A 15954-nucleotide genomic window follows, 5' to 3' on the forward strand; every position below is an offset into this window, starting at 1 on the left:
AAAAAAAAAAAAAAAAAAAAAAAAAAAAAAAAGGAAAGGAATTTAGATCTTAGCTCTTGGCTATAATATGGGCACAGCCTCAGGGCTTCACATGAGTGTGAGGTAAAGAAACAATGGAGAAAAGAAGGGGCAATGGGAAAATGGAGATGGATAGAATGACCTTTATTTTTCCCCTTATTTCTTGAGCTGCTGCTTAGTGCAGTGGGAGGGTTGACAGGAATCTGATCTTTCTGTATAGTGATTTTGTATACCCAGGTTGGAGACAGGAATCAATCTTATTGCCTCTTATTAGTGTTTGCAGTGTTCTCAGTGCTTTATATGTATTATCTAATCCTTACAATCCTATGAGGAAGGTGCTTTATTACTCTCATTTTTAAAAAAGATTTATTTTAGAGAGAGACAGAGTGGGCAAGTGGGGAGAGGACAAAGGGAGAGGGAGAGAGAGAGAGAGAGAGAGGGAAGCAGACTCCCCACTGAGCACAGAGCCCAACGTGGGGCTCAATCTCATGACTCTGAGATCATAACTTGAGCTGAAATCAATAGTTGGATGCTTAACTGACTGAGCCCCCCCAAGCGCCCCTATTATTCTTATTTTACAGATGAGGAGACTGAGCCACAAAGAGACTAAATAGCATTCACAAGTCCTGATAACTGTGACAGATTTGACTTTACGCTATCTGAGGCTAGAGAATATTTTATGTTCAACATAAAAAGAGGTTAAAAAATATATAAAGGGCTTACAGAGAACCAGGGAGGGATTGCGCTGTGCTGTTTTTGCTATGATTTGAGGATGCCATAACTTCCTGGCATGAGTGACATCACCACTTTCCACTGCTTTCAAGAGAATCGAAACTGACACCAGAATCTATCATTTGCCTTGACATACTCCAAATATCCTTTGGATAGAAGCAGCGCCTTCTCTAAGTTTGGTGTAAAGCCAGCTCATCTCATGAATTCCGATAAATAGTTATTAACCCCAAAGAAATAAAAACTTGTATCTTTTCACAAAATGGATTTTTATTGTAGTCATACATGGGTTCTCAGTGCCACAGAAAATTGCAACATAGGAACAATTTTTGGATGGTTCTTTACAGAAACATGATGAGTTTTCAGAAAATGAGGTGTGCAGGAATGTGGTTAATGAAACGGAAAAGGGGTCAAGAGAAGAGAGGATGTGTAGCGTGTCCATCAAATGATTACTTTTTAGACTCCTCCGAGCTCTGATAACCCTTTTCTCAAGTAAGATCCCAACAAAATTCATCAGAAACTGAAGTGATTGTGCTGTCAAATACAAGGAATACATTTGTTTATTTGATAAGGAAACCATGAGAAAAGTGGGTTGGGAGGGGCACAGACTTATTCTCAACTCATCACTGGGAGTCTTGGTGTCTGTGCCAACAGTTCAGGAATTAGCAGGCTACTTGGAGATGGGTTATAATGACAAGCACAAAACCCAAGGCTCTTCTCCAACACTTCTGGTCAGCGGGGAAAGCCCGCAGCGAGGCTAGAGGGGAAGTCGCACCATTCTCCTCACCTTGCCATCACCATTTCATCTTCTGCTTGCTGACCTCGATGTAACTTGAGAGCTCTCCCTGCTTCGGCTGTGCAGTCCAGAAGCCAGAACTTCCTCTAGGAAACTGAGCAGATTTGAGGTTACTCAAAGGAAAAAAAAAAGGTATCTCCAAAAGTAGAGTATCTTGCCCACGACATGTAACTGGATAAAGGATATCATGATTAGTATGTAAGAGGTACTGGTCTGATATTTGGGTGCAGAGGCGAAGCATCAGTTGAACACTCAAACATTCAGACTAGAAGGAGCTCCCCTTAGTGCTCTTACCCAGGGTTCTGGGTTTTTTAGCGCTAAACCTATAAGATCTGGGGCGCCTGGGTGGCACAGCGGTTAAGCGTCTGCCTTCGGCTCAGGGCGTGATCCCGGCGTTGTGGGATCGAGCCTCACATCGGGCTCCTCCGCTATGAGCCTGCTTCTTCCTCTCCCACTCCCCCTGCTTGTGTTCCCTCTCTCGCTGGCTGTCTCTATCTCTGTCAAATAAATAAATAAAATCTTAAAAAAAAAAAACCTGTAAGATCTGTTAAGACAGATTTCCAGTTTGAAATTTCTAGTTAGGAACCCAATTTTTTTCCTTTTTTCCTTCCTTCCTTCCTTCCTTCCTTCCTTCCTTCCTTCCTTCCTTCCTTCCTTCCTTCCTTCCTTCCTTCCTTCCCTCCTCCCTCCCTCCCTCCCTCCCTCATCTATCTATCTATCTATCTATCTATCTATCTATCTATCTATCTATCTATGAGAGCACGAGCAGGGAGAAAAGTGGGGGGGGGTGTCTCAAGCAGACTCCACGCTCAGCATGGAGCCTGATGAGGGGCTTGATCTCAGGACCCTGAGATCATGACCTGAGCTGAAATCAAGAGTCTGACACCGACTCAGCCACCCAGTGTCCCAGAACCCAGAATTTTGAAGGGCAAGGCTACTGTATTAACTGAGAACCGTGTTACATCAGCACCTCTTATTTGACTCTTAAAATGGCCTCAGAACGTGGACTGTGCCTCTAGTCTCCTCCTTAGCCAGGGGACTCTGCCAAGTGGCACCAGAGTCAATTTTCTAAAACACAGATGACATCCTACTGCATACTTTCACCTCGTCTGCTTTCAAACCTTTCTTTTGCTTACAGAACAATGTACAGAGTAAAATTCAAGGCCCTTCATAATGTATCCTCCTAATAACTAATACTTGTATTTATTTTGTTCTGAGAACTGTGTTAAGCCACACGCGTATGTGTGTTATGTATGTATATGTGTGAAACAGATGCTATTATCCCCATTCGAAAGATGACAAAACCAAGCTATGGAGGTGAAGAGACTTGCCGAGTTCACCACAGCCAAGAAGTGGCTTCGCTGGATCCAAACCCAGGCTCCGGAACCTGCGTGCTTGGGCACCATGCGGAGCGCTGCTTGCTTGTCTCGCTCCACTTCCTACCACGCCGCCCAGCAGCGCCCAGCCACTTGCTCGCCCCTGAACAGCTCCTGAGCTTCCCCACCTGTACGCTGTGCTCTTATGTCCTGTGTCTGATGAAATCCTTTTTATCCTTTAAGGCTGAGGATTAAAAGTCACCTTTTCCATGAGGCCTTCTCAAGCTCCTTCTGGCCGGCAGGACCCCCCCCCCACCCCGTCACTATGAATCTCTTTGCTCTACTGCTATTTTAGCTCTGCGTTATTATGCATTCAGTACTCGCTCTATTATTGCTGCCACTCTAGACTGTGAGCTGCTTAGGGCGGGTCTAGGACTTCTTCAGCTTGGATCTCCAGGGCTTAGCACATAGGCTGACATCTAGTAGGGACCCAATAAAGGTACACCGAGTAAATGAACTCATTAAAAGAAGAGCTACATGTTGGGGCGCCTGGGTGGCTCAGTTACGCGTCCAACTCTTGGTTTTGGCTCAGGTCATGCTCTCGTGGTCACAGGATCGAGCCCCACGTCGGGCTCTGCGCTCAGCTTGCAGTCTGCTTCAGACTCTGTCTCCCTCGCCCTCTCCCTCCTGCTCACTCTCGCTCTCTCTCAAATACATAAATAATATCTTAAAAAAAGATAAAATAGCTCTCTGTTGGCAAGAGAGCCTTCGCTATGATACAGGAGTTTTGGGGCAGTATGGTAAGTGTGCCGCGGTCACTCTCAGGGGACAGATCTGCAGCAGAGGGTTGGAGGGATGACCAGGTACCTTATCATTACCATTGTTTTGCAGTTTTAGACCTGCCAGATTCTGGACTTGGAGGATTTAAATTCCAAACTCCTTTCCAAAAGAAAAAAAAAAGACGAAGCAGAGGGAAAGGAATAGAAGCTAAATTTATTTATTCCCCTACTGAAATCCAGGCACCTCTGTCTGGCCTGGTCTTTTGACCAGTTGGACTGGAGACAGTTGGAGGGCAGAAAGCAAGTGTCAGAAATGAGGTAGTGTTGCTTTTGTGAAAGATAACACGAGAAGTCTTTGATTAGTGACTTATAGTAAGAACGAAACAACCGTGCTGGGAAACCCTACAGGAATTGATCAGGTGATCTCTGCTTCACTTCAGACTCTGCTACCAGTGCAAAGACAAGAAGTAACTGAACTGAAATTATACTTCAAGATCCTCCTCTGTGTATCAACAAGACCCCACATTCTTGACTGCAAAGAGAAAATACTATTTATATTTGCCAAGTCTAATTTTGTTTCCTAGGGCCATTGTGACTTTTTAAAAAGTATCTATTTGAGGACTTTGATGAGTCACTGCAGAATGCTTTAAAAATTTTGGGCGATGAACATATTGGTATCTATACCCCAAATTTAGACTATGTTTAAAAACAACAAGAAAAGAATGATTTTTTTCTAGCTTTTTTTCTGCATATAGAAAGAGATTGATTTATTTAAATTCAATTAGCCAACATACAGTACATCATTAGTTTCTGATGCGGTGTTCATTGATTCATCAGTTGCATATAACACCCAGTGCTCCTCACATCGTGGGCCCTCCTTAATGCCCATCACCCAGTACCCCATGCCCCCACCCACCTCCCCTTCCACAACCCTCAGTTTGTCTCCCAGAATCAAGAGTCTCTCATGGTTTGTCTCCCTCTCCGATTTCTTCCCATTCGGTTTTCCCTCCCTTCCCCTATGATCCTCTGCTCCAGCTTTGTTTTAAATCAATTTCACTTTAAAAGCAAACTCAAAAATTCCCTTCTCCTGTGATATCATAATCTAATTCAATTCAGCTCAATTTAACAAGTGTTTCACTGAGCATTCATTATGAAGCAGGCACTGAGCTAGGTGTACAAAGGAACATTGTTATGATTCCTACCTTCAAGGGACTCTTAGAGACACATACACAATCACAACTCAATGTGAGACAACATACAAACAAAGACGGTACCAGCAGCTAACCGAGGGGACTAATGCTACTGCCTGTCTTGGTTTGTGCCGTCATCATTCTCAGCTTTATGGAGAGAAGCAAGGTGGGCAGAAAAAAAGCCCTGATTTTATTTTATTAATTAATTTATTTAGAGGTGGGGAGAGGCAGAGGGAAAGGGAGAGAATCTTAAGCAGGCGCCCAACATGGAGCCTGAGGTGGGGCTTGATCTTACAACCCTGAGATCATGACCTGAGCTGAAATCAGGAGTCTGCCCCTTCACCAACTGATTTTAAAAAGTCTACATCAAGGGGCTCCTGCGTGGCTCAGTCGGTGAAGTGTCTGACTCGTGATTTTTGGCTCAGGTCATGATCTCATGGGTCATGAGACTGACCCGGGTCTGGCCCTGCGCTGAGCGGGGGAGTCTGAGATTCTCTCCTCCTCCCTCTCCCCCTCTCCCCCAACTTGCACCCATGTGTGCACACACTCTTTCTTAAATATGTACATAAATCTTAAAAAAAAAAAAGTCAACCTCAAAAACTCTTGCATCACGCATTGGAAAAAGAGTTTCTTCACTTTTCAGTCTTTGGTAAGGAACTAGAGACTAACACAGGATTTTAGATTCTAATGACTAAAGTGACAAGTTGAACAGCTGTGCCCCTAACAAAGCTATATAATAAGACTCTCCCTCTCTATCATCACTCTCTTCTTCCACTGTATTCTACAGATAGAAGTTATATGTGAGTTTCTTAATAAAAACCCAAAGACACCAAAGGAAGCTAGAGTCAAATGTGAAGTGATATAATGAAACAAAACGAATGGAATTTATAGGAAGCAGGAACCTAGAAAAAGACTTTCTGGAAAATAATGAGAAAAAAAAGCCCCAAATATTCCCCTTAATGGAGTAATAATCTTCTAATTAAAGCCAAACATTTAGCAAGAGATGCTGGACTACAGGAGTGGGTGAGAGAGGATACGACGGAGCATTTAACAGCACAGAACACTGACAAGTCCTCTCAATTCCCACCGCTTACAGCTGTCAGAGCTGCTCTCACGTCTCATACCTCTTTGCTTTTGCACTATCCCCTCCGCCTGGAAGGTCGCCCCATCCCTCTTGTACTGTATCTGAACCGTGCGTCTGTTAAAACTCAACTCTCATATTCTCAATCCTCTAGGATTTGTCTATATGTCTTTTTTCCACATAAGCCTATAAGCTTTTTGAGGACACAAGTAATACATGAATACATTCTTCTGACAAAAGTTTTTTTTTTTTTTTAAGATTTTATTTATTTATTTGACAGAGATAGAGACAGCCAACGAGAGAGGGAACACAAGCAGGGGGAGTGGGAAAGGAAGAAGCAGGCTCATAGCGGAGGAGCCTGATGTGGGGCTCGATCCTGTAACGCCGGGATCACGCCCTGAGCCGAAGGCAGACGCTTTAACCGCTGTGCCACCCAGGCGCCCCTTGGCAAAAGTTTTAAATAGTATACATAGAGCTCAAGTCTCCTGGATCTTTCTTCTCCCCATTGCTCTTTCCAGAGGTAACAATTTAACAAGTATTTATTAATTGCCTACTATGTGCCAGGCCCTGTTCTAGACACTGTGAATACAGCAATAAGTAAAAAAAAAGGAAAAAAGAAAAAAAAAACCCAACAAAAACAAAACAACTTCCCTTATGGGATTTATATTCCAATAGGAGAAGCGGAAGATAAATGAAATTAATAGTAAAATGTAATAATAACACAACAGTAATAATAATGGCGAGCTCCTATCACTATGTATGTGAGGTTCTCATGAGATAAAAACTATCCCACTTTACAAAGAAATTGAGGCTCAGAGGAGCCAAGGTCTTAACATCTTGAAAGTGACAGAGTCAGGATACAAATCCAGGCAATCTGCCTTCAGAGTCTGCTCTCCTGAGCACGATGCAGCACTGCCTCTCTACAGTATGTGAGATGAAGGAAGCGCTACGCAGAATACAGCAGGTCTGAAAGAGCTGGAGGTGGTGCTGGTGGTGTGAGATTTTAAATCCTGTGGTCAAGGAAGGCCACTGAGAAACTGACACCTGAGCCAAGACGTGAATGAGGCAAGGGAAGGTATCTGGGGGAAGGGCAGGTGCAAAGGGACCAAGGCTGGCTGTGTTCAGGGAACAGAGAGGAGGCTAGTGGGCTGGAGAGAAGTAAATAAGGTACTGGGTAGTAAGAGAGAAGACTGGAGATGTTAAGGAAGGGGACGGAGGGGAGTATGAAGATGAGATCACGTGAGGCCTGGTAGCTTGTTGCAAGGATTTTGATTTTTACTTTGAGTAAGATGGGTAACACCTGGAGGTTTCCGTGCAGAGATGAGACATGCCCTGAATTATGAATTTTCATAGGGTCACTCTAGTGATACAGAGAACAGACTGTAGAGTAAAGGGTGAGGCGGCTGTAACAATCCAGGTGGGAAATGGTGGTGTCATGGACCAGGACAGCAGTAGTGACAGGGTGTCAGATTCTGGACATATTTTGAAGGAAAAGATCATAAGATTTACTGATGAATCAGGATGTAGGTGTGAGGGAAAGAGGGGAGTCAAGAAAACACCAAGTTTTTGAACTAAGCAACTAGAAGGATGGACATGCAATTAACTGAGATGGAGAGTCTGAGGGAGGATCGTGTTTAGAAAGATGTATCGGAAGCTTGGTCTTGATCACGTTAAATATGGATAATTAGACATTCAAATAGAAGTGTCAAGTAGACAGCTGAATATATAAATGTGGAGTTTGGGGGAGAAGTTCAGTCTAGAAACAGTGGTTCTTAATGGGGAGGGTGTGAGAGAGATGTGATTTTACCTCCAGGGGACATCTGGCAACGTCTGGAAACATTGCTGGTTGTCGTCACTGGTGGAATGCCGCTGGCATCACCGTGGGGAGGCCGGGGTATTGCTGCAAACCCTACAATGCACAGGACAGCTCACCACAACAAAGAATCATCTGGTCCCAAACACTAATAGTGCTGCGGCCGAAAAAGTCTGGATGAGAGGTATAAATTTAGGAGTCAGTAGCAGACAGATCTTAAAGCCATGAGCCTGGATGAGATTGCCAAGGAAGTGGGTATAGATAGAGAAGAAGAGAGGTGGTCTAAGGACGGAGTTCCAGGGATTCCCCAAAATAGGAGAAATGAACAAAAGTGACAGAGAAGGAATGGCCAGTGAGGTAGGAAGACCAGGAGACTATAGTTTCTGGAAGCTAAAAGATAAAGGTGTTTCCAAGGGAAGGGATGGAACAACTGCGTCAAATGCTGCTAACAGGTCAAGTAAAATGAGTGCTAAAGGTTGACTCTGGGTTTAGCCACGTGGAGGTCCCTGGGGACCAGAGCAAGAACAATTCCAGAGGGCGATGGGGTGAAAGCCTGAACAGAGTGAGGCTTAAAAGAATATGTGAGTTCAAGAGAATATGTAAGGAGAGGAATCAGAGACAATGATTAGAAACAGTTCTTCAAGAATTTCTGCTACAAAGAGAACAGAGAAATGACACAGAACCTGGAAAGAGACAGGAGGCTAACAGAGGGTTTTTAAAGGCGGGGGGGGGGGAGTCAGTATGTTTCTCTGCTTCTATGAATGATCCACTAGCGTGGGAAAAACTGATTGAGCTCAAAAATAAGCAAAGCTAAATAATGCATTGTTTACAAATATATAGGTAAGTGATAAGAATCTCCCACCAAAGCAAGGGAACTAAACACAAAACGTAGAACAGCGCTTACCTGTTGCAGGGAGGTAAGGGATGTAATCTGAGAGGAATACGAACAGATCCATGCCACTGGCAACTTTCTAGTTCTCGGGTTGGGTGAAGGATTCAAGGGTGTTCATTATATTATTATCCTTTCTAACTTGTATGTTATGTATATTTATTTATAAATATAAAAATTATATTAAGATACAATAAAGGGAAAAAAAGCTGAATGGGTTTCTTTACTCTGGAGTTGCTCAGACTCTTGAACATACTAATGTGAATTGCGACTTTCCAAGAGAAGGATAACAGTACTTTCTAAACTTAGTTGCCTATAGAACCTTTTTTAAGGCAATACCTATCAATCCCCAACAAATACCAAACACATTTTCTATAGGACAGACCTTAGGAAACACTGAATTAAGACATAAAATATTTCCTTGATTATAACCAATTCCACTGAGGTTACTTTATCCTAATACACTTTCTTGCAAACAATGTAACTGCCTATTAGAAAATGTAGCTACTGCTTCCCAGTTCCCCCCTTAGTACCGGACACCCGACTTATAAAAACAAAACAGAACACAACACAAAGCAAAAGAAAACAAATAAAAAGGGGCCCCTGGCTTTAGTTCTTCTCCCACTGAGAAGAAATAGGACAAAAAAGCAACCAGTTGGGATTCTGCATGTATCCAGCACTGCGCACATATCATTCACCGGAGAGTCGTGTGAGGAGAAGGGATTACCCTCTCTGCCCACAGGGCAAAGGATGGACTCCTCAGGGACACAGCTGCCTGGAATATCGCTTACACGGAGGTCTGAAAGGAGGTCATCATCTGAAAACAAAAAGCTAGAGATGTATTTTCTCACCACTGGGCACATTCAAGACCACATCAATCTGTCGGAGCCACCACAACGACAGGAGTACAGTGGTGGCTGCCATAAAAAATATAAGAAACGAAGCCCCCAAATAACCTCCGTGTAGCAAGTACAGCTGCTGACGGCTCCGCAGGCCTGTTCATTACAGGGGTGCTCACTCTGGCAGCCTCAAAGGGGACATGTGAAGCGAGCACAAGTGGAACCTGAGCTACTAAAAATTTTTGTCCTCATAGACCACAAAGGTCATCCGGCAATGGGGCTACCTTCCTAGTAAATATCCTCACTGCCCTAGTATACTCCGCCTTGAGATAATGTAGAATTCTGCTCTTGAATTATATTAAAGTAGAGGTTTTCCAAACAAGTGATGGCAGATGTGGTAATGAAGAATATCCCCGGTCCCTTTTACTTTGCGTCCCCCAAATATAAGAGTAAGGTAGTCTGTCAACGGGAGCCCATGCTCTCAACTGCTATGCTCCACTGCCTTTTAAAAGACCGAAGGGTATCACTGTCATCTGAAAGAATGAAAGTTTGGCTTGTTTGCTGGTACAGCAGCAATGTCCACGACAGCCAACATACAGAAATACATCTGTCCTTTGACAGATGAACGGATAAAGAAGATGTGGTATATATGCACAATGGAATATTACGCAGCCATCAGAAAATGAAATCCTGCCATTTACAACGACACGGATGGAACTAGAGGGCATTACGCTAAGTGAAGTCAGTCAGTCAAAGACAATTATCATATGATTTCACTCATATGTGGAAGTTAAGAAACAAGACAGAGGATCATAGGGGAAGGGAGGGAAGAATAAAATCAGATGAAATCAGAGAGGGAGAGAAACCATAAGAGACTCTTAATTATAGGAAACAAACTGAGGGCTGCTGGAGGGGAGGTGGGTGGGGGGATGCGGTAACTGGGTGATGGGAATTAAGGAGGGCACGTGATGTAATGAGCATTGGGTGTTACATGCAACTGATGAATCACTAAACTCTTCCTCTGAAACTAATAATAAACATTGTATGTTAATTAATTAAATTTAAATGAAAAAAAATATATAAAAAAAATAAAAGACCGAAGGGTAACAAAAGGTGATTTGTAAATCACAGTCCTATTCAGCCCAGAGGCTCTAATGATAATCCCAGTGAAAGAACAGGTGTCCCAGCGGAGGCATCATTCAGTTGGGGAAGGTAACACAATTTTGGCGGAGGAATGACAACTCAGGGCCGTGCTGAGGCTAACCAACTACTTTAGTACTTAATAATCCCAATGACGTCAAACTGATGACTTTTAAAAAATCTGTAGAACATTTTAGTATTTATCATAAAAAACATAGAAATGTAGATAATACAGGAAGGAAACAAGTCACTTTGTGTCACTCCACAGAGTCAGCAAAGTTGAACTTTTCCTTCCGTTTTCAACCTTTTATTGTTTCATCCAACAAAGCCCGAAACAAATAAGCAAATCTGTATTGGGTCTTACATACTACACGTAAAGGCATATCCTATAAACTTGTAAGAGGCGAGAACATTTTCCTAAAACACAACATTCTGGCTACAAGAAACAAACTACTCAACCAAGTTTACACAAAGGAGAAAGGTGCACCGGGCGGCAGGGGTTCGGGGGGAGATGGGGTGACATGGGAGGGGATGAGTGCTGCTCTGTGACCAGACAGTACCTGCCTCTGACTCTCTTGCCTCTGTGTCTCTCTCCTTTACTGGTCTCTCAGCTTCACGCTGTTTACCTACTTCTTTCTTCTTTCTCTGCATTTGAGTTGAAATAAACTGTTTGCTTTTTACCAACCTTCTCCATACACATTAATGATTTTTTAAAAAACATTTTATTTATTTATTTGAGAAAAAGAGCAAGAATGATGCAGAGAGAGAGAGAGAGAGAGAGAGGCAGACTCCCCACTGAGCAGGGAGCCCGATGCATCACGACATGAGCCAAAGGCAGCCGCTTAACCGACTGAGCCACCCAGTCACCCCCCATTGATGATTTTTAAGTTTATTTTTAAGAATCAGGGGCAGCTGACCTCAGTGTTGTGAGGGTATGGTATAAAGGTTTAAACTGGTAAAACTTTTCTGGCTGGCAAATTAGTAATTTAGCATCTTAAAAATGTTTATGCTCTGCGACTCTTGATCTCGGGGTGGTGAGTTCAAGCCCCATGCTGCGTGTGGAGCCTACTTAAAAAAAGTGTTTATGCTCTCGGAGGCACTAATTTCATCTCAACATTGTTTAGCAGTGCATGAATCTAGAATCACACAAATTTGAACCTGAATTCCAGCTTTGCACTTGCTTGCTGTATGACCTAAGACAAATTATTTCATTTCTCCACGTTTCAGTTTCTTCATTTGAAAAATGGAATCACAATATTTCTTCTTCTTTTTTTTTTTTTAAGATTTTATTTATTTATTTGACAGAGAGAGAGACAGCCAGGGAGAGAGGGAACACAAGCAGGGGGAGTGGGAGAGGAAGAAGCAGGCTCTCAGCGGAGGAGCCCGACGCGGGGCTCGATCCCAGAGCGCTGGGATCACGCCCTGAGCCAAAGGCAAACGCTTAACGACTGTGCCACCCAGGCGCCCCCACAATATTACTTCTTGGATCATGATTAAATGAGAAAATATATGTAATGAAGTCACCAGACTGTCTGGCATGTATAGTATATGCTCAATTATTATTATCCCAAGTGAGCAACTGGACAAGTACGTAAGGATGTATATAAAATAATGTTTATTGCAGCACTATTACAAGAGTGAAAATTATAAACAACTAACACCAAACAATTTTGTTCACCCCTGTATATCCAGTCTTACAATAGCTCCTGGAATACAGTTAAGTGCTCAATAAGTGTTGAATGAGCAAAAAACTGAGAATTGGTTGAATAAACCGGGGCATAATCAGACAACAGAATGCTATGCTGTCACTATAAAAATGACATATATAAGTAGTTTCATTAAAAGTAAATGTATAGTATATTCCCTTTTATTTAAAAATATATGTGTACACATTAATAGAAAAAGGTCTCAAAGGCTATATATACATCAAGATGTTGACACTTCCCATGGTGGGATGGTGGCAGTGTGGATATTTCTATTATCTTCTTTTTGCTCAGCTGTATTAAATTTTTTTCCCAAGTATTATGTATTGATTTTGCAGTGAAAAGCCATTTTTAATTTTAAAAATGTATGTTCCAAACGCACAAATAAACTGGAGTCAAGAAACAGACCTAGATTTGAATCTTGGGTTAAGTCCAGTTTTTTTAAAAAAACATCTTATTAGACTTATTCATTTATATGTCTACTTTCCCATTAGACACTGAAATCCTTAAAAATATAGGACATGCCTTCATCTTTCTAGCACCTTGCACAAAACCTTACACATAATCAGCACTCAGTAAATGCTCGTCAGTGACAGGCGATACACTCCATCACGACTCTTGCAATGGTGGCTAAACACTCTGATCCCAGCAGGAAAGTAAACTCCCCCCAGCATCTCTACAGAGATGGTGATGATTCCAAGTCTCAATACTGATCCTGAAATGCCCATAAGTGAGCAAGAGTGTCCTCTGGATTCCTCTTTCTTTGAAATGCAAATTCTGTTACAGGATCCTAATTTTTCTGTAAATAATTCAGAGATTGAACCAACTCGTGGTTACAAGAGAAGGTCCAAGTTTCTAGTGTTACTTGTTTAGGTAGAAATCTATAAAGTACCTGTTGATATGAATCAGTCCCCTCCCACCTTCAAATTTATTTACAGAAGTTCAAAATGCCAACTGTTTTCTAAGCCCTAAACTGTACTCTATACGAAAAAACCTGTGCTCCCTACATTGTTACTGACTTACTCTGTCAGGATTATATTATTACCAACACTTAGGCATCAACTTAGGTAGTGATGACACTAACAGCTGCAACTAGTTAATCAAATTAACCATTTTTATTCAAAGAGCAACACTGTCTTAAATCTCATCCTTAATTATATTTGGGTGACAAAAATCTTAAAACAACACTAAATGATTCTTTACTTTTGTACTATTTCCCCCCCTGCTTTGGTTTACAATATTTCTTAGTAGGCAGAAACCTTCACATATTGTCCATTTGGTAAAAACAAATTTTGCCTACCTTATAAGTGACATTTATAAGCAAGAGATTAAAATAATCACAGCTACATTAATCTTCATAAATTATTATTTCAGCTGAGTGCTTAGGTGCCCAGACTGGAGACAGAGTGAGTTTAAGTCCGGTTTTGTCACTTATTAGCTCTATGACTTTGGACAAGGTTTTTACTTCCCTAAACCCTCAATCTCCTCATCTGAAAAATGAAGTCAATGACAATAATAAAAATATCTACTTTGTTGGGTCGTCACGAGACTAAAAACAAAAGTGAATGGGTAAGGCAGTACAATCCAATAGAAATGTAAACAAGTACAAATGTGAGGGGTGCCTGGGTGGCTCAGTCGTTAAGCGTCTGCCTTCGGCTCAGGGCCCGATCCCGGCGTTCTGGGATCGAGCCCCACATCAGGCTCCTACGCTGGGAGCCTGCTTCTTCCTCTTCCACTCTCCCTGCTTGTGTTCCCCCTCTCGCTGGCTGTCTCTCTCTCTGTCAAATAAATAAATAAAATCTTAAAAAAAAAAAAAACAACAAGTACAAATGTGAGCTGCTGGGTAATTCTAAATGTTCTATAACTATATTAGAAAGGTGAAAAAGAAAGGTAAAATTAATTTTAATAGCATATTTGACTTAACCCCAAAATCCAAAACGTTAAGAACTTCTAAAAATTATTAATGAGATATTTTACACTTATTTTTTTGGTACTAAGTCTTTGCAATTTGATATATATTTTATACCTGTATCACACCTCAAATTAGACTAGTCACATTTCAGGTGCTCAATAGCTACACGTGACGCGTGGCTATCTTATTGGACAGCACAGGTAAAACGTGTCAAAAGTGTCTAGCATATAGTAGGTACTAAATAAATTTTAGTTCTTGGTACCATCCTGACCCCCTTTTTAGGACTTGCTATGGATCAGTGTTTCTCCAAGTACGTGACTCATAACACTAGCTAATATCAGGTGGTTCTAGAGCAATGGCATTAAAAAACACTGAATTACATAGTAAGAAAACTATTCCTTTTTAAATTACTTTTCATCTTTCTGACTATATCAAGAAAAAAGTGTCAGTTTGATACTAGAGTACTTTTTTAAAATTATAATTTCTTATTGATATAAAATATACCAATTTTAAGGGCAGCGTTTGATGATTTTGACAAATGTATACAGTTGTGTAACCATTTCCTTAATCAAGATATAAAACATCTCCATCACCTGAGCGAGGGCTTCTAAAAAATCAGGAAACCGCACTACCTCAACAACAAGAGTCCTGAAGTCAACCCCATATCTTTGAATACAGAAAGTCAAATTGCTTTCCAGAAAAGCTATACCAATTTATACTTCTAGTAGTAATATTTGAGACTGCCTCACTGCACTTTTATCTTAAGGAAATAATCAGAGATGGGACAAGGTTTATCAATATACAAGCTGTTTATTGACATTATATCAAACAAAATTGTAAATAATCTAAATGTCTAAGAGAAATGGTTAAAGAGACTTTTTTTTTTTTTTTTTTTTTTTTTGAGCAAGAGAGCGAGCACGGGCAAGTAGCGGGGGAGAGGCAGAGGGAGACAGAATCCTAAGCAAGCTCTATGCCCAGAGTGGAGCCCCATGTGGGGCTCAATCTCATGACCCTGAGATCATGATCTGGGCTGAAATCAAGAGTCAGACACTTAACAAACTGAGCCACCCTAGGTGCCCCTGAAGACACATTCTTAAAATTGAAATTATACAGCTATTAAGATTATTTTAAATAATTTTTAATAACATGGGGAAGTGTTCTCAATATAATTAAAAGAAAACAAGTAGAAAACTATATAGACAATATGATCCTAATTATGTCAAAAACAAAATAAAATTTGGGGCGCCTGAGTGGCTCAGTGGGTTAAACGTCCAACTCTTGATCTCAGCTCAGATCTTGATCTCTGGGTTGTGAGTTCAAGCCCTGTGCTGGGCTTCACACTCAGCAAAAAACATAAAAACAAAACAAAACACAAAAGAAAAAAACTAAAAAAACTTTAGGTAAAGAAAAAACAGGAAGGAACATGCCAAAATATTGACAGTGGTTAACTTTAGTTGTACTGTTATGAAAGATTTTTACTTTAATATTTAATTTTTTATTACAATGACAATGAAATATTGGTGGGGGGGAAGCCTTTCTTTTTTTTATTTCTCTTTGCTGGCGAGAGAGAAAATAACTGAAAAAAATGGGACCAATAATTATTTTGCAGGCATATAGAGAGGTTTATTGAACCCAGTAGGATTATAAAGAACCTACTATGCATAGTCATTACTATTGGTTCGAAAGGGAATCTGGCAGTAAGAGGATTGCTGATCTGGGGTCACCTTCTAGCAGGATATGTCTTCTTCC

The 15954-nt window shown here is 41.3% G+C and overlaps 1 protein-coding gene across 1 annotated transcript in view; it reads right to left on the reverse strand.

The window, feature by feature from the left end:
- Nucleotides 1-999: 999 nt before the first annotated feature.
- The window catches only part of VPS45 (vacuolar protein sorting 45 homolog), a 62742-nt gene continuing 47787 nt past the window's right edge, over nt 1000-15954 (reverse strand). The window contains exon 15 of the mRNA XM_008695734.2: nt 1000-1637. Coding sequence (XP_008693956.1) covers nt 1550-1637 — 88 coding nt within the window. The 3' untranslated portion in view covers nt 1000-1549. The remainder of the gene's footprint in view (nt 1638-15954) is intronic.

This window comes from Ursus maritimus, unplaced genomic scaffold (assembly GCF_017311325.1).
Source record: "Ursus maritimus isolate PB19 unplaced genomic scaffold, ASM1731132v1 scaffold_12, whole genome shotgun sequence".
NCBI lineage: Eukaryota > Metazoa > Chordata > Mammalia > Carnivora > Ursidae > Ursus > Ursus maritimus.